The 19,516-nt window shown below is 34.8% G+C and overlaps 1 protein-coding gene across 1 annotated transcript in view; it reads right to left on the bottom strand.

The window, feature by feature from the left end:
- LOC140060031 (leucine-rich PPR motif-containing protein, mitochondrial-like) overlaps positions 1–19,454 on the bottom strand; it is a 138,533-nt gene extending 119,079 nt beyond the window's left edge. Inside the window, exons 1-5 of the mRNA XM_072106066.1 lie at positions 19,192–19,454; positions 11,145–11,326; positions 10,626–10,748; positions 2,104–2,225; positions 565–710 (exon numbers count right to left, since the gene is read on the bottom strand). Coding sequence (XP_071962167.1) covers positions 565–710; positions 2,104–2,225; positions 10,626–10,748; positions 11,145–11,326; positions 19,192–19,361 — 743 coding nt within the window. The 5' untranslated portion in view covers positions 19,362–19,454. The remainder of the gene's footprint in view (positions 1–564; positions 711–2,103; positions 2,226–10,625; positions 10,749–11,144; positions 11,327–19,191) is intronic.
- Between the last annotated feature and the right edge of the window lie 62 nt (positions 19,455–19,516).

Here is a 19,516-nt window from a genome sequence, read left to right as displayed (position 1 = left end):
GTAAAAATAAATACTATATGGGCTTATTGCGGATAACAAACAAAAATGTGAAAAATAAGTCAATTCTAATAATTTGCGTATAGTTTGTATTTCCGTGTAGTACCTTATTTTATCTTCATTTCTGTATGTCCATAATATTAGGCCGAATTTCCATAGTCATTATGGACGATTCGAATTTTGAAACAACAGTGTTATACCGGTAGCAGAGCAAAGTTTTCTCTCAGAGTGGCCTAGTTCATTTTAGTTTATTTCTAGTTTATTATGTAATGGACATGGATAAACACTGTTGGCTTAACTTTAACTTTTTTTTTTATTTATTTATTTTTATATTTACTCGCCTTTATTTTCACTCTTCATTAATATGCGATAACAAGTGTCAAAAGTGACAAAAAGTGTCCGACTGGTCACAGTAATTCAGATGTCCATTGACTAGCTAATTATATTTACAAATTAGATTGGCTTATTTACTAGAAATGTGCAAGTCAGACAGGTTTTGATGTGTAGAATGATGATGACGTCTTAAAAACAAACTTACATTGTTTCAAATACTCATTTTAAACTTACCCAACTTTTGCATGGCCTTCTATCAATGAATTAAAAACACCTTCTGTAACAGGAAGATCTTTTGACTTCATAAACTCTAAAATTTTGGTGGCACCCTCAATATCTCCCATTTGACAATATGCTGCAATCAAACGTTGATATGTAACCTAAAAAAAAGACAGATTTAATTTAAACTGTTATTTAATAGGAAAATGGAGAACCTCAATCTTATTTTGCAAATTGTTTGTTTCAGATTAGAAGATATTACATATTGCTTGAAGGTTTGCAAAAATTCCTGGTTCCGAACCCTTAACAATTTAATAACGCGAAGAGCCACACAGCTAATTCCTTTTGTATTATAACTATTAACTCTTTGGGATATATACGCAAATATCATTGACTGACGTGATTAATACCCTTTAAATTGGCCTTTTATATTCTGTATAAAAGTAGAGTTGAAATCACCAGATTGTACGTTAAAATAAGATACTCGGTCATACCTATGCAACTGAGTTGTTGGTGGAGCAATAAATGTTTTATGAATTCTAATACCTTGTTTGGAAATACAGAAACTAGCAATCCTAGTAAGACTTCAATGGAATCAATCACTACCGAGAAACAATGACATTTTAAGATCTCCTTTCATTCCTAAATTTTGATTAAAACGTTTATTTTTGCTTATTAAACCAAATTATTTTCTTAGCTTAAACATTTTTTTATTTATCATCAGAAAGGTTAAAGGTTGTCCTTTAACATAGACGGTTTATAAGATAGCGATTCTGTTTTTGCAGTAAAAAATGACTTTATATCAGCTGATGTATTGATCAACATTTCATTTTAATGGATCCTGGATTTATATAGCGCCCTAATGTTGTGAAACCTAAACTTCATAAACTAATACGATAAAAGGGATTCAAACCATGGCAAAAAAAAACCAAACCAAAGTAAGGGGATACGCCTTTGTCGCCAGGTATCGGTCTAATTCAACCAGTAATAAGCTGAGAACACAAAGAAAATGAACTTTTTCGGTAGGGATTATTTTTTTCAGGGGTTGTTCTTGTTGGCACAACGGCCATGCAAAGTCAAATAAAACAATGTGGTTTATCAAACAGAAATATAAATTAGCTTCTAAATTAGCCAGATTTTGATAATGAGACAGACTTTATTTGAGGCGGATGCACATAATGATAACCGATTTACATATCAAAATAAAGAATATTTAAAGCCTGATAACTTGCAACAAAAATTACTCCTTGCCCTCCTTTTTAACTTGCGTTTTCTATTAAACCCTTTATGTAATTTTTATTTACATGGGTACATAAGAAATAGTATATTTTTAACTTTAAAAAAAAATTTAATTTAAATTTCATGAACGTGTTCGAATCACCGTAACGAAAATCCGCTTCATTAGGATACCTAGTGAGAGCGAATGAACATGGAAACAATGAACTAGCTCTCAGTGTACTTAGTATAAAGTACAAATTATGTGAGTAGGGCAAAACATTTGACCAATAAAGTTCTTGCATTTTCTAAAAAAAAAAATGTTAAACTAAAACTTACACGATTTGGTTCTATTCCACTTGCTTCCATTTTTGCCAGGAAATTTTGAGGTAGGAATTTATGTTCGTTTTGTAAATATACACGTAATAATGCATTATAGTGGCTTACATCATAGACTGTCCCTATAAAAAAAATAGAATCCAAAACAATAATAAAGTGTACGAGATGACATTGTTAGTGTCTTTTATCGTCAAAATTATCCATTAGAGTAATAATACAAACAATTTAAGAGAGCCAGTCACTAAAAATCAAACATTAGGTGGCAAGGGTCAAAATTTCGAATTGGCTCATATTTTGCACATTGGTAGACCTTGATGTAAGTAAACCTGATGTGTAGATTGTTTGGTAAAATATTGCTTAGTTTTCGAGAAAATCGAAAAATAACGATTTTCAGCCAATTTTGTTAATTTTTGGTGTATAATTTACATTAATTTTAACAGCCTCTTGAAGCCAAACGTAGCAACCTAGCGTTTTAATATTTTACACTTACGTTAACTAGCATCTTGACAATAATTTAGTAAAGTTTCAAAAAATTTTATGAAATTTTAAGATTTTGACTAATTAATTACTAATTAGCATATATAAAACTCTTAAAAAGTAGGGTAAAACCAGACGCGTTTTTTTTCATGTGCGACGAATTTTTTTTAAATAAAAAAGTCATGAATCTAAAGTTTAGATACTAATATTTATGAGTCAAGTAAAAAAAAAATTGGGGAAACTATTTTCCGCTCCGCGCCAGAGCCACAAAGTTGTAAGAAATTCAAAGATTTTATCTGTCGGCAAGATCAATCAGATGTACCTATTGTTCTCTATTTAGCAATCCAAGTGGCTTTAAGCCAAACTTTTATTACGAGAAACAAACTTGAAAGATAAATTTTGAATTAAGTTGTAATTTAAACACAAACTAAAAATACGTTTCTGGTAAAATTTCAATTACTAACCAATATACGAAATTAAGCAATTAACTAAAAATCACTCGCTTATTCTTTGTCAAACCACATTATTATAAATTATTCCATCCTCTCATAGTTTATAGGATAAAACTGAAAAACAAATTTCTTTTAACTTGTTATCGTTTTCCTGTTTGTCGAACCTGGTCGAACTTACTCAACGAGAATGTTTCAAAACATTAACCACAGTAGACAAAACACTTTACTGCGTATATTCGATAGATAACGATATCTTCATTGACGTTGACAACGGAACTGATTTGTTATCCATTTTAGTTTAAGTCTTACAATGTAAAGACGTGTTGAAAATAATTCTTATATATAAGAAAACAAACAAAATGGAGATTTCATGTTCTTTTAAATCGGTTGTCGGCGGAGCTTGTGGATTCGATAGAAAAGACCGCAAACAGAGCACTGAAGTCCTACCTTTACAAGCATGCCAGAAGGAAATCTCTGCACACAGATACAGTACATGTTTAGGTTTACGGGCATCGATAGTGAGTGGTACTATTTGTGCAACAGGAAAATGGAAAGGCGTGAGTCACATCAACAACATAGAGTATGGAAGCAGGTCCATGAAGGTGTGGATGGCGTGTATGCTATTGGTGCAGGACAAAATCTACTTTTGAGTAAATTCTGTGTGCCCTTGAAGCTACCCAATTCAATTCATAACCAAGATACAACGTCTGATCAAAATAAATCAAGTATCATTTATTGCAGTAAAAGCAAGAATATAAGCCAAGACATCTCATGAAGAACAAGCGGATATAAACGACGACGACCAAATAGAAAGTGAAGAAAGTCCTGGCACCCCCAGCAAACTGTTCTTTTGTCGCGAACAAGGTTGCATTAGGTCATATCAGAGGTACTCTTCCCTAGAGAAACACTTAGATTATGAAAATCACAAGAACGCACTAGAACATGAAACACTTTATGACAGGGCAATGAAATTATACGCAACACAACTAGGAGAGAGGGTACTTCTAAAAATCCAGAACCAACAAGAACCAACAATTTGCCACGGTTTGACATTGGCCCCAAACTGCAAATGGACTGGGCGTTAAAGTCCTCTGCAAAAACACCCGATTTTCTGTACCACAGAAAACCTACCTTATTGATGTTTCTGACGCTGGAGAGCAGACGGGACAGAAAGCTGATCCATGTGATGTCTCACGAGAGATGAGATCGGGGCCAGGCACAGCGATGGTTCACATCTATTTAGCAAGACTGAATTTTTAACAGCACAGCAGATTGCAAGTATTTCTCACACTTGGCTAAAAAAAGGAGGACAGATGCAGTCGTTCATGATGATGATGATGACGAAGATGATGGTGACAAAGTCGAAGAAAATGGAGATGATTCAAAAACGGAAAAGGAAAGAGAAATTCAACTTTTGTCGCAAACCGTACTGGACACAATAGGCTTGCAGCATCCAATAATGTTTGAAATGCATAATATTTGTGAACTGAAAGCTCAAGAAAAACTCTCCAGATTCTCTTTGCCAATGTTGCAAGAAATGTGTACTTCTCTTGAACTTGATACCACAGATATAACCATAAAGCGCAAGAAGCCATACATTGATTTGCTGGGAAAGCTGGTTTCCGTGTGCAGTTGCTTGATTGATTAAGGTAGCAATGAATTCTTTAAAATAACAATTTAATATGTGGGACGATTCTGTTGTCTAAATTGTTAGTATTTAAAGTCGCGTTCTGTAAATTTTTAATAAAGCGAAGGGCTGAAACAATGGTTTACAAGTTTACAAACAATAATTTATTGTTTAGGCTACGAATTATTAGGAAATTTCGCACGAGCACATGAACGTTATCGGATGTCACCATTCTACTCATTTGCATAACAACAGAGTTTAGTGAACATTTGCATTAACGTACTTGCTCGTTTTGAATTCGCGCTTCGACGGGAAGTGTAGAACGCAAAGCATGTGTAGCGCACGCAATATACGCCACACGTATTAAAACAAATCATGGAATACCTTGGGTTTATAGAGACTAAGCCTAGCCAGGCATGTTTAATCATGTTTTGGTTAACGTTTTCATTTACGCTATTTTTCAGAAATAAGGTTCTCGACGCACGTAACTAAAGTTTTTCGTAATGCTTGCGCACGCACAGCAAGTTGTTTACAAAGTGGGCGGAGCTTGGAAAATAGCGTTAACGTGCTCGTGCGAATACTCCCTATATGAGAAGATAAGAACATTATGTTATATAGCCTGTTTTCCACTAGGCGAAATTATTCGCGCAAATCAAACATTTTAGCGTATACGCACACGTCAAATGGAACACTTTGTTGATAAAAATAAACTGCGCATGTGCGCGTATAGTGCAAAAAATAATAATATTATTATTATTATATTATAATAATAATAAGAATAAATTCACCTAGTGGAAAACATAACAGGTGATGAAGCTAAGCGCGTTATAATGTTGAGCTTAGATAGTAATTGCTTAATTTCATGGGTTAGTCGTTTAAATTTGACTAGAAATTTATTTTTAGATGTTTTTATATTAAAACGTAATTCCAAATTATTCAGGACCTTTCAGTTTACTTTAAAGTTTGTTTCTCGTAGTAAAATTTACCTTAAATCTGTAAATAGAGAACAATAGGTACATCTGATTGATCTTGCCGACAGATGAAATCTTAGAAATTCTTACAACTTTGTGGCTCTGGCGCGGAGCGGAAAATAGTTTCCCCAAATTTTTTTAACTTGATTCATAAATATTAGTATCTAAACAGTAGATTGACTATTTTTTTATTTAAAAAAAATTCGTCGCACATGAAAAAAAAAGCGTTTGTTTTTACCCTACTTTTTAAGAGTTTTATATATGCTAATTAGTAATTAATTAGTCAAAATCTTAAAATTTCATCAAATTTTTTGAAACTTTACTAAATTATTGTCAAGATGCTAGTTAACGTAAGTGTAAAATATTAAAACGCTAGGTTGCTACATTTAGCTTCCAGAGGCTGTTAAACTTAATGTAAATTATACACCAAAAATTAACAAAATTGGCCGAAAATCGTTATTTTTCGATTTTCTCGAAAACTAAGCGATATTTTACCAAACAAACTACACATCAGGTTTACTTACATCAAGGTCTACCAATGTGCAAAATATGAGCCAATTCGAAATTTTGACCCTTGCCACTAAATTACAAATATGTCTGATTTTTGGTGACAAGCACTCTTAAGATAAATCAAAGTGTATGCAAGCAGTATTTATCGAGGTATAATTCTATGAGGTCAGAGGTCAAAATGATCTCTTTTATTGTTGAAGTTATTCATTATTATTAGAGTAAATATAAACATACACTTTATGAACAATTTAAGTCCAATTTTAAGTGTGTGCGACCAGTCTTTATTAAGATATTATTATGAGGTCAGAGGACAATACCTATATATAAATTTACGTAAGGGCAAAATTCGGTAAATCGCGCCTTACTTCTAGAATTTTTACTCGATGGTATATAAAGTTGGTTCGTACTTTCGGTACCGATTTTAACCACCTGATGTAACCCTGTTTACTAATTAAATTAAGTTAGATAATTAGTTATTGACGATTAAAACGAATTTAGGTTCAACGATTTGCCCCAAATAGGGGTGTTTTCCGATCGTGGTATACACTTTCTAATGGATGTCCATCTTGAAAAATACCTGCCACAAAAATGCGAGTAGGCTTCGCATTTTCCTATCTCCTCCTACGATAATTGTTTTTAATAGCTGAAAACCGGTTGAACAGCTAGAGTACAGCATCATAATGTTGAAGACAGGCCGATTTTCTTTAAAAAATACTATTTTGATAGATTTAATATACGATTATACAAATGTAACTATTGATTTGCGATGAATGGAACATCCCAATCTCAGTCTTTCAGAGTTTGGTTTAACACCAGTGTTCTCCCCAGGCCTTTGAAGCGTCACGGTACCGTGACGCTTGGGTTCCCTACCGTGACGCTTTACGGTCGGCCGTGACGCTTAAAACCTTATCCGTGACGCTTAAAAATATCAACCACAACAATCTAAAAATAGATTAACAGGCAGGTACGGTACTTTCTCTAGAGCTGAGGCGCGGCATGCATAAAGAGCCTAATGCATACGAGAAACGTGACATGACCACTAGACGAAAAACAAAAGACTGCGTAACAAAGCAGGGAGTTGTTATTAGACTAAATAACAACTCCCTGAACAAAGTGTTAAACAACTGAGACTCGGTTTCACCGGCCGCCGCCGAGAGATGTAAACACGTGTTTTGTTACTGCCATGTCTCTCTTTTGATCTCTAGTATTTGGCTGTTGTCTAAAATGTAGTAACTTAATATTGTAAATAAAGTAAATGATTGCATTGTATTGTTTTTCTTGTAAAAATGTTATGTGTATTAAAAATAAATATCGATGATATTATTATTTTCAATATCACACTGAATTAATCGACTCTATCGGTAGGATTTACTCTTTCGTCGGTAACATACGCACGTCATCAAATGATTTCTAGGCGCAATTCAATGCTAGCTGTTTTGATCGTATAATACATTCAAGAAGGCTACGATCGTTTTCCTATTTGCTAGTGCGCTAAAGTCTTATTTCACTTAACTTAAGGTACATTTGTACATCGGTGCTAGAATGTTTTAGGCCCTACTTCGTGAGAAAGTCGAGTGACAAGGGATGTCACATGGTATTGTGATATCAGTACTGCGATACTGTATGTCACATGGTGCTTTCACCGGCCGACGCCGAGAGATGTAAGCACGTGTTTTGTTACTGCCATGTCTCTCTTTCGAATGTTTTCCTATTTCCTAGTGCGCTATGAAGTCTTATTTCCGGGCAACTAGAGGTGTCTTACTAATGAGTAGGCCTAGTTTTATTTCATCGGGACTTGCTCCCGATGTTTGTATTTGAACGCAAAAAATGTTTTTTTATCGCTTATGTTTACCCGCCGGCGAAAAAAAAAAGTAGGCTACCAACGTTTTAATGTTTGCTAACGCGCTATGAGGTGTCGTTTCCGGCTAACTACAGTTGCCTACTGATGAGTAGGCATATTTTTTTTTTCATATATCGCGTACAGTATGTTTACCTGCGGAAAAGTAGGCTCAATCGGGCTGTTTGCTGGCGCGCTATGAAGTGTCCTTTCCGGCCAACTACAGAGTTGTCCTACTGATGAGTAGGCATTTTTTATTTCATCGGGGAATTCCCCTTGACGTTCGTAATGAACGCAAAAAATGTTTCTTACCGCGTATGTTTACCGGCGGAAAAAGCAGGCTACGATCGTGCGGTTTGCTAGCGCGCTATGAAGTGTCTTTCCGGCCAACTACAGAGTTGTCCTACTCATGAGTAGGCCTAGTTTTATTTCATCGGGGAATTCCCCTTGACGTTCATATTGAACGCAAAAACATTTTTTTATCGCGTATGTTCACTGGCGGAAAAAGTATGCTACGATGGTTTTACTGTTTGCTAGTGCGCTATAAAGTTTCGTTTCCGGCCAACTAGAGTTGTCCTACTGACGAGTAGGCTAATAGATTAGGCCTATTTTTTTCATTGGGGCTTCCCCCTGACGTTCGTAATGAACGCAAAAAATGTTTCTTCGCGTATGTTTACCGGCGGAAAAAGTTGGCTACGATCGTTTTGTTGTTTGCTAGCGCGCTATAAGTGCTATTTCCGGCCAAACCAGAGGTGTCATTCAACATAAATGTTATGTGCGAGAGTACCATTTCCGGCCATCTAGGGTGTAAATTAGCAAAAATCGCTTCGCCACAGCCCCAACCATGGTGGGGCTGTGACTCAAGTACTTAGTGTCGGAATGCCCCCCCCCCCCCCTCGGGAAGGGGGGGGGCCGAAGCGTGACGCTTGATGTGAATCCTGGGGATAACACTGAACACAAGTAGGTAAATTTATGAGCCCTTGGTTTAACACATATGGTAGGTAAATATATGGGCCCTTTGAGAATAAACTTGCAATACTTTGACAATACTGTAAATACCTATTAACTATTTTTGGTCCTCATTTGAATCGAACATTTTTTACTGTGAATGTTCGTACTGTTAGATTTAATATAAAAATATACACAAATAAACTTTATTACTGAGATTGTGGTTAGGCTTCACTGTTAGATATATAAACACATTATTATATACAAATAAACTTTATACTGACAGTTCCCTCTCAACGTTTGTATTAATTATTAATTAATAATTACCAATAATATAAACGTCGTAGTGGTGTATCGTGACATGTACTTTAATATTTCAATCGATTATGACAGTTTTAACAAAGTATTAAATCGCAAATGCTTTACTGTATTTAGAGGTATAATATTTATAGGCCTATAAAACATGAACAAAATATTTCGTTACTGAGTGGATAAAGAATATATTTAAAGCCCCATTCCCTACGTTTTTTAGATCTAATTTAAGATCACAAACTATATTTAATGTAAAAATAATACTATATGGTCCTATTGCGATAACTTTTTTCGTCTTTAAACTGTTAAAAATGTGAAAAATAAGTCGATTCTAATAATTATAGCGGCCCGCTATAAATCCCAAAATGCATTGCGCGCGGATTGATATTTTTGTTTTTCACCTGTAATTCGCCCACTTTTCGATCGATCGTGAGGCCAAAACAAATGGAAGACTCCTAACTTTTCAGCGAAAATACCGGGTTTTCTCCAATTTGTATCAACGGAGTCTGGCAAAAATAAAAAGACAATTAATGCAGCAACTATACAACGTCAGGCTAGGTATATAGCTCGCGTACGATGTTCGTACGTTACCGATGTTTACCAGCTAGGCCTACAAAACTAAGCCTAGCTAGGCTAGGCCTAAGACCGTCCACGAGAGGTCGATCGCCGCGAGCTACTTAGGTAGTGCATTGTTTCTCACTTTTTATCATAATTTACCATAAAACGTACATTTAAGACAAGAAATGACATGGTTTAATGTTTTTAAAGTGATATATATGTATTATTTTCCAAAAAACGTCCAAAATTGCAGGGAAGGGGTCTTTAAAAATTGTTCCTCTTTGTACCTATCCGCTTTCCCATCCCTCAAACCTAATGTTACATACAAAACACAAATTGGGTTTCTTTAAATGAGTCCAAATCAAAAATTTGGACTCATTTTGTGATAAGTTTCTCCTTCGGAAGTAATTCCCAGGGTGCTAATTTTAGTTGACTACATAAATCATCGTGTCTATTTATTCGTTTCTGTAAACGGCAATGTATTATATAATAGTACATTTGAAATCGCCAGTTTTGTTACACTGAAATTACTGTGTATTCGAGAACCATCTGTGGGCACGACCTAGATGGTACGCGAGCGAAGCGAGCGTACCGTCCAGTTTAAAAAATGACCTTTCCTGCCATTTTTGGCATTCAATGATTAAATAAAAACTACGTTTAAAATTACAAAAAATATTTAAATTTTTACAGGACTGCTCATTGAAATCACATTATTCATCACAGTCACACTATTTATCACACAGGGAAATCGCGATGTTCAGTGCTTGGCCGCCAGCATTTATGTCTGAATCATTGCTGATTGCCAACAATAATACAATAAAATAAAATACCAAGTTGAGATAGTCTGTCCCATATCTCATGTACTAGTTTTGATCGTTTCTCATGTGTTATTTCCGGTAATAATGATCCACAGCTTCTGACCAGCAACAATGCTTGATTTGGTGTTGCCACTTCTGAAAAAAAAAATAAAAAAATTTAGAGCTTCCATTAAATTTACATAGTGGTTTGGAGTTTAGAGTTAAGATCTGGTTAAAAGAAATCTTATTGAAGCGGCCATATTGACAGACAGAGAGCTAGTCACTAATTTACAAACTATCAAACCAGTGACCGTTTGACACGGTTTGTTCGCTTGAAAAACATTTGGACACAACGCCTAAAGGATAAAAGCAAAGAGACTATGGAGTGGCTATTCCTGAAAATACAATTACTATTTGTGTCGTAAGTTTAAAATTATAAATTGTTCTTTTTGTAGGCAATCTTGACAAATTTCTAGCACCTATAGCCTGCCATATTTTGATATTCAATATTGAACTTGACGACCTTTTCATAAAATATCTATTTTAACTTACTCATATCACAGACTTGGGAAAACACTGCCATGAGTTGGTTGTGTGTTATTCTGCCCGTGGCTCGAACAGCATCATCTAATCGTTTTAGAATTCGACGAAACTCATTCTCTGTTTTTTGGGTAGAACTAGATCTTGTTAAAAACTGCTGACAGTAAGCTGTAGTTGTACAGGATAAATTATTCCTGAAATTTAAAAAAACAACTGTTATTAGTCGCAAAACTGGCGAAAGGTCACTGATTATTTTTCTCTGCAAATCGGATTACCACCTGAAAGGGGACAAATTGCCACCAAACTTTTCGAGACCAGAATTTTCAATCAGGATAGGAACCGTTTTCGAAATATAAATAAGGGGTTAAAATGCAAAATAGACCAATTGTAACAATGTATATTTTATTCAATCAATTTTCTGCCATATACATTACAAAGAAGACAAAACAATTATAAAAGGGGGAAAGGAAAGACCAAACGCGAAAAGTGCGAAACACCTATATAAATATATATGTTATTAGGTATCCCAATGAAAGCGCACAGAGGGGTATCACTTTTGAAATATTGACGAAATTCGAAAAAGTAGTATGACTTTGATGTTAAATAAATCGTATTCAATCTTAATTAATACTTACAAAATTTATATTGTTTGAAAGTACTTGTTTTAATCTATGTATAAGTGTGTTTATAATTAAAATTAATGAATTAGTTGCCGAGAAAATGCGATTTTAAAACGGTTCTAAAATCCCGTCGGGCCGATTTCCGCGCGTTGAAAACCTCATCGGAAAATCCCCATCAGTTTTCAAAACACGATCGCACGATTACCATTGGAGCTAGCGGATTAATTTTTGTTGTATGTTATCAGGCTTTAAATAAGCTTTAATTTGATACGAAAATCGTCTTCTATAAATAGGTTTTTCGTAATGAAAAGTCAATTTTTGTGACAAAAATCCAATTTTGATTCACCGTTTATGGAAAAATATTATGGATTTTGGTATTAAATTATAGCTAAATCTACATTGAAATCGATAAAACATAGTTTACAAACGTATTGTGCATGGTAATTGTGCGAACTACATTTTAAAATGGTGCATGAGGCGTAAATCCCGTTCAAAATTTTAAAGATCCAACCATTATAATCCGGTGAATATTGTAGTGAGTAAAATATTGTACTCTAAAATACGCGCGTGTTTGTTGTGGCGTTTTCCGTTAAATACATTAATGCACCCTATCAGCGAATGGTACGTTCCATATTTTGAACACGTTGTTTAGTTTTCCTCGCTCGAGTTCGACCGGCTCGACGCGAGATGTGTGACAGCAGCGATGTCGGAGATTGACATGTCCTTTTCCGTCGTAGAATATCTGGTTTTACACATTAATTTAACAACTTAAAATTGATGTAATGTGCGGAAGATTTATTATGCAAGTATACAATGCAAATGCGTTAGGTTAAAATGTACCGAGGAAATTTATTAAGCTAATTTACCAACGTTACATTTGACTCTGTATACGGCGGCCGAAAGTCATTAACTGCGACCGAAATACTTTAACGGGAGCGACTACTGATCGCGAGTAAGCCGTGACTTGGCCTAAACTTTAGCTCCGTATTTCAATTTAATAACGTAATAATACGAAAAGAAAACAATTTTTATAATGTTATATATACTATTCAGGTAAACAATTAATTGTTTTAATTAACATTGATTATTTTAAATGAGTTTATTTTGACCCATATTGTGCGTTTGCCTTAAAAGAGCATATCTTACTTAGCAGCCCGGCATAGATTTGGTGTCATAATCATATGGGCCTAAAATCTTGTTTTACGTATTCAAAAGTTATATATAATAGTATTTATGATTGAAATTATAAATATAAAGTATATTAAAATATTCTAATAATTATACTTACCGAAAATTAGTGTAAAAGAAAGGAAACAGTACACATCGTTTTTAACATACTTTTCCTTTTTTTTTTTTTATAATTTTAAATTTCACCATTAAAAAAATTTTTTTTTTTCATATACTCATCTAAAATATATTTATTAATGAAATATACACTACATTCTAACAAGTACAAAAAAAATTAAATGAATTAGTACAGTAGTTCAAAAGTTACAGATCATTGAAAAATTGCAGTTTTTTCATTTTTTAAGGAATTCCAGCAAAAATGGGCGTTAAATGCTTTCCTACCACTTTGCGGACCAATAATTTAAAAAATAGGTTTCGTTGAGGCTCCAAAAAAAATAGAGTTGTACAACTCTGTGATATCTATAGGTTTAACAAAATTCAAAACTTTTAACTAATTATTGTAAAAGTTATAACCTTTTAAAAATGCTTCCAATTTCAACTGCAAAAAACACCATTTTTAGGCAAAAAATCGTATATTTTTTTACCACTTTAAATAACCATAACTTTAGAACGGGTAATCGGATTTCAATCATTTAAATTGCAAAATGCTAATTACATTAAGTTCTTTATGGTTAACTGAAAGAAAATGTAAAAAAATTAATCTGAATTTTTTCATTGGGATACCTAATGTTATGCGCGATTTGAACGATTTGCGCAATTTGAAATTGCGCAAGCATTTTCTTGCGCAATTTCAAATTGCGCAAATCAATTCCTTGCGCAATTTGAATTGAAACATGTGTTTCAAATTGCGCAAGCAACGTATTAAATTGCGCAAGTAATCTGCAAATTGCGCAAGGTTTTTCGACAGATTGTGAAATCATGCACACCCATATTTTTTTAGTAATTTCTAAAGAAGAATGATTCAAAATTGAAGATAATATCGCATTTCCTTACCCTCCCGGGAGCCTCCCTCCCAAATAAAAAAAATCTCGAATTCCCAATGGTTCTATAAAATACCATATTCACACATAATATGAGGAGAAGGCATAAATAAATACCAATAGATAATAATTTCAATTCAAATATCAGTACTAATGACGATTAATAAGACTAATCACGACTGGATTTTTTTTAGAAACAATAATTATTACGAATTATTAGACGTTTACTATTTAACTTAAAAATTAAATTTAATGACAAAAAAGATCGACCTCTCGGTACCAGGGCATCATTTATAAGGAGCGCCTGCGCGACCGCGCTCCTCCGCGCTCCTCAACAGGCTTCGAGGAGAGCAATTTATCACGCTCCTTAATTTTCAAAATAGAGCCTAGCTTTTGACAGTGTTGATTTTTCTGTCAAGAGGCTTAAAAACACGTGGATTTTTAAAAGTTAAAACCAATCTAATAGGCCTAGGCTAATAATATATAAGCTAAGTTATAAAGCTACAAGCCTAATGGCAGTCCCTCGATTTTAAGGATCGCGAGCGCGATCGCAATCAACAACCTTCGAAAAGGAGAGCAATTCATCGCGCTCCATCTCACAGTGCGAGGTACCAACAAAGGGGATTCCCCTGCCTGCGCGCATTATTCAAGGGCGAGTTTACTTCATCGCCTCATAGTGCAACCAGTACGGTGTCATAGAAACACCTCCTTTACAGGAAGATCATGTCCCAACCAATAATTTTTCCCTTTATGTTTTTATGGAACGAGTTAATAAAATATATTTAATTTTAAAAGGAAACATTAATATAGGAGGCCTAAATATAATGTTTATTATTTAAAAAAGCTTAGTTGCTGGTTGCTTTAATTATGTCATTTTGACGATGGATTATTTCTTAGAAAGTTCTAACCAATTTTGGTCACTCAAATCCTCCTCAAAACACGTGCTGACGTGTGACCATAGTTGCCATTTCTGGCATTATTATGCTTTTTGGCATTATTTAGAGGCCCACGGCATCTGGCATAATGCCGCGGCATTATTTAGCCGTTTTTAGCATAATCTGGCATAATTTTGTGTTTTTTGAACAACCAAAAAAATAATATACCACAGAACAAAAATAAAATATTTTGTTAATCTTGCAATTTAATACATATCATCACCTTACACAATATCATATCGTACAAAACAGATCTGTTCGGGTTTTCCGTACAATAGTTCTTCCATCCTTTTGTTTCGGACTTAAATAGACTCTTCGGATAGGAAGGCTGCTCGAAAACTACCGTGTGTGCGATATAGGCAGCACAACAAATCCGAAGAGGCTAGCTATTGGCCAATTATGTTGCTCTATTTCAGAGACCATGCAGGTTATTGGATCCCCAGATATAGAGACAATTGAACGAAAACATTATGAAAGGGGTTTTGTTGTTTCAGTTCATAATTATAAGTGGCCGCACCCCTACCCCAACCCTTGAAATGGCAATTTCCAGTAACTAATTAGAAGCTCTAATTTTAAAAAGAATTTCTTCTAGGAGAATTTGTTTTCCATATTTCAAATTATGTTCCATTTGCATCGTCGTAGCAACCCTATTTTTCCAAATGTTCTTCACCTCTCAGCCCCAGTAGTGACCATGTGGGCGAGGTAATTTTTATTTAAAATTAAGTGCCATTTCCGCCCATCGAGCAGCTCTATTTTTCCATTTTTTTTTACCTCAGCCCCAACCATTGTGGGGCTGAGGTCATGGAGACACTTAATATATATTTTTATTTTCTATTTTAAATTATAATTACCATTTTCAAAACTATGATGGGCTAAGATCCTGGAGGTACTAATAAATATATTTTTATTTCATATTTGAAATTAAGTGCCATTTCCGCCCATTGAGCAGCTCTATTTTTCCAAATTTTCTTACCTCAGCAACAGCCATGGTGGAGCTGAGGTCCTGGAGACACTTAATATATATTTTAATTTCCTATTTTAAATTATAATTGCCATTTTCTAATTATGGTGACGTGGGCTAAGATCCTTTCATATTTGAAATTAAGTGCAAATATCGAGCAGCTCTCATATTCAGCTCAAAAATTCTAAATTTCCATGGCTGTAACAGGTTTTTTTTTTTGGGGGGGGGGGGGGGTTTGTGTCATTTGCAATTACCATTCTCGCACCCCAGATATTTTTAGAATTATTAGTTATTACTCACAAAACTAAAAATACAATTTTTGAACGACATAGGGATACAATTTAGGCCCTATTTTGTGTCAGTTGGGGTTTTACAAACGTTTATTAGACATACAACCGTTGGTGGCGCTGTTTAGGACCACATTTTGGGGATCTGGCATTATTTTTCCCAATCTGGCATTATTTGAGACAGGATACGGCATAATTTAAATTTTATCGCTGGCAACGCTGCGTGTGACATCAGCATACAAAAAATAAATAAGGGGCAGCCATTTTTAATAAGGGCGACCATCCTTCAACTTCAACTGGCCCTGCTGGCCACTATGGTTTAAAGGTTAATTTTCAGCCCTGGGCATGCCAAGATACCTGTTGTTGTTACTTTTATAATCCACGACATATAAATATAATTAGAGGTTAACCGCCACCCCTGCCTGATGATGATCGCGACATCATAAATTATAAAAGCTCGAGAAGGCGGCGGAGTGATACTCGACGACGACGACGAAGCAAAGTAAACAACAACAGAGTCTAGCTAGCTAGCTATCTAGTCTACTAATAAAACACGAGGCCGACCGGACGTACAACTTTTGTATACACGTGACGTGTGTAATCTCCCGATATGATGGAAGAGCGATACGAAAATCAACTAGAAATTACGCTAAAGACACGTTTGTAAATATTAATAAACATTAGTCAAAATTGCCTCAGTTGTTTTATTATTCATAAATTTGTAATACTAGATGGTACGCTCGCTTCGCTCGCGTACCATCTAGGTCGTGCCCACAGATGGTTCTCGGATACATAATAATTTCAGCGTTAAAAAAATGGCGATTTCAAATGTACGTACCGCAGGACAATAATACATGTCGTTTACAGGAACGAATAAATAGGCTAGACACTGATTTATGTACTGAACTAAAATTAGCACCCTGGGAATTACTTCCGAAAGAGAAACTTGTCACAAAATGAGACCAATTGTTTAAGTCAAATTTAAACAAACTTAATTTGTGTTTTGTATGTAACATTAGGGTTGAGGGATAGGAAAGAGGATGGGTGCAAAGAGGAACAATTTTTAAATATATTCTTTATCCATGTAGTAACGAAATATTAATTGTTTTCATGTTTTACAAATAATATACCACTAAACACAGTAAAACATTGCGATGTAATACTTTGTTGAAACTATCACCGTCCTAGTCGATTGAAATAGTACAGTACATGTAACGATACATCACTACGACGTGTATATGTTTATATAATGTAAAACAATTTGTGAAAACCACGTACCTCTATTCGTGGCAAATCATAAATTCGATTTAATCGTCAATAAATATTAAATTATCTAACTCAACTTAATTAGTAGGCCTAATGGTTTTCAATTGTTTCTTAGAGCCAATTCATATTTAAGTTGGTTCCTACCCTACCCACCAAAGTTGTTCTGCGTTTAGGGCATGTGATGCACCGTAGGCCTATCCTCTACTGGCTTTACAACGCTACTCATGCCAGTGAGGGAAGGGTGATGATGTGGGTGGTTTAACTGCAATAATAAAGATTTATACATAATATACGGCGAGTGAAAACGCTAGCTCTTTATCCGTTTAAAAAAAAAATTATATCCAACCTCTGCAGAACAGATTGAAAAAATAAATGGATCGAATTTCTGTTATGAGTATACAGTACTTGCCTTTACGACGCCTGAGGGAATAGACACTTGTGGAACAGAGATTGGAATGTTCCATTCATCGCAAATCAATACATTTGTATAAACGTATATTAGGCCCTAAATCTATCAAAATAGTATTTTTTTAAAGAAAATCGGCCTGTCTTCAACATTATGATGCTGTACTCGAGCTGTTCAACCGGTTTTCAGCCAGTAAAAACAATTATCGTAGGAGGAGATAGGAAAATGCGAAGCATCCTCGTATTATCGTCTGCGGGTATTTTTCAAGACGGACATCCATTAGACAGTGTATACAACGATCGAAAAACACCCCTATTTGGGGAAATCGTTGAACCTAAATTCGTTTTAATCGTCAATAACTAATTATCGAACTCAATTTAATTAGTAAACAGGGTTACATCAGGCGGTTAAAATCAGTACCGAAAGTACGAACTCACTTTATATACCATCGAGTAAACATTCTAGAAATAACGCGCGATTTACCGAATTTTGCCCTTAGGTAAATTTATATATAGATAAATCTCATACAATATTATTTATTAATAAAAGATTTATAGATTATAATATAATAGATTATAGCAGCAGCGTACGCTAATAAAATTTTTTTGGTAGCAAAACCAATAGAATTTAACTTTTGTGGTCAAATTCAAACATTGTAATTTTTTTACATATTTACATAAACATTTGAGGAGAGCGATTTAAAATGTTTGCAAGGAGAGCGAATTGCTCTCCTCGGTGATTTGAGGAGAGCGATTTGTTTCTCTCCTGGGTTTTGCATACGTGATGCCCTGCGGTACCATTCTCAACAACAAATGAGTACAATAACAAAAATAACAAACAGTTCGTTTTCAAATTGCGCAAAGGTGTCATATTGCGCAAGAACTATCTTGCGCAATTTACAAATTGTGCAGCGCAATTTGAAATTGCGCAAGGATTTTCTTGCGCAATTTCACATTGCGGAAGTTGATTGCGCAATTTAATATTGCGCAAGAAAATCCCTGCACAATTTCAAATTGCGCAAGAATTCTTTGCGCAATTTTAAATTGCGCAAATCGTTCAAATCGCGCACAACATATATATGTAGGCCTAGGCCCATTAATATAATAACCAATTTACTGAAGCACAATTTCGTCTTTTTATAAAACCTGTAAATAAAAAATAAAATATTCAATTTGACCTAAATATTCAGACGGTAAAATAATATAATTTTAAATCTATAAAATAATACAAACGGCAAAAAACATGTATTTAACCCATTGCTCGATTGATACCTTTTTCACTCTACAGTATACAGTTACAGGCGGCCGAAATGATTATGTCATATTTTGTCCTTTTTGGAGTTTCATGAATTTGGTCGTAACCCGCGGCCGAAATAAATGATTGGCGGCCGAAATGCACTGTGACCTCCATACTTACCATGTTGGAATATGTAGGCCTAGTCTGTGCTGCTTGACTTGTAGTAGGCCTAGGCCTACATCAGCCTGAAGTAACACATTTCGCCGATGACCATTCGCGATAGTAAACTCTAAAGATTGCAGCAATAACGGATGCACCTTCAAACATGATTTACGTAAAAACCCGGCCATTATGGATGGAAATATTCACCAACAATAGGCCTATACACACACACGTGTACAGTTTTGTGGTGGTGTGGTGAGGGGGAGTGTATATTGGCTATACCAAAGAATATATTACAGTTAATATTCTCCATGTGGTAGGGCGCCGCCAGGACGTATACAAC

The sequence above is a fragment of the Antedon mediterranea genome, chromosome 10 (genome assembly GCF_964355755.1).
Source record: "Antedon mediterranea chromosome 10, ecAntMedi1.1, whole genome shotgun sequence".
In the NCBI taxonomy this organism is placed as follows: domain Eukaryota; kingdom Metazoa; phylum Echinodermata; class Crinoidea; order Comatulida; family Antedonidae; genus Antedon; species Antedon mediterranea.
Note: the sequence above shows the minus strand (reverse complement) of the source record. Positions and strands in the feature narration are given on the sequence as shown.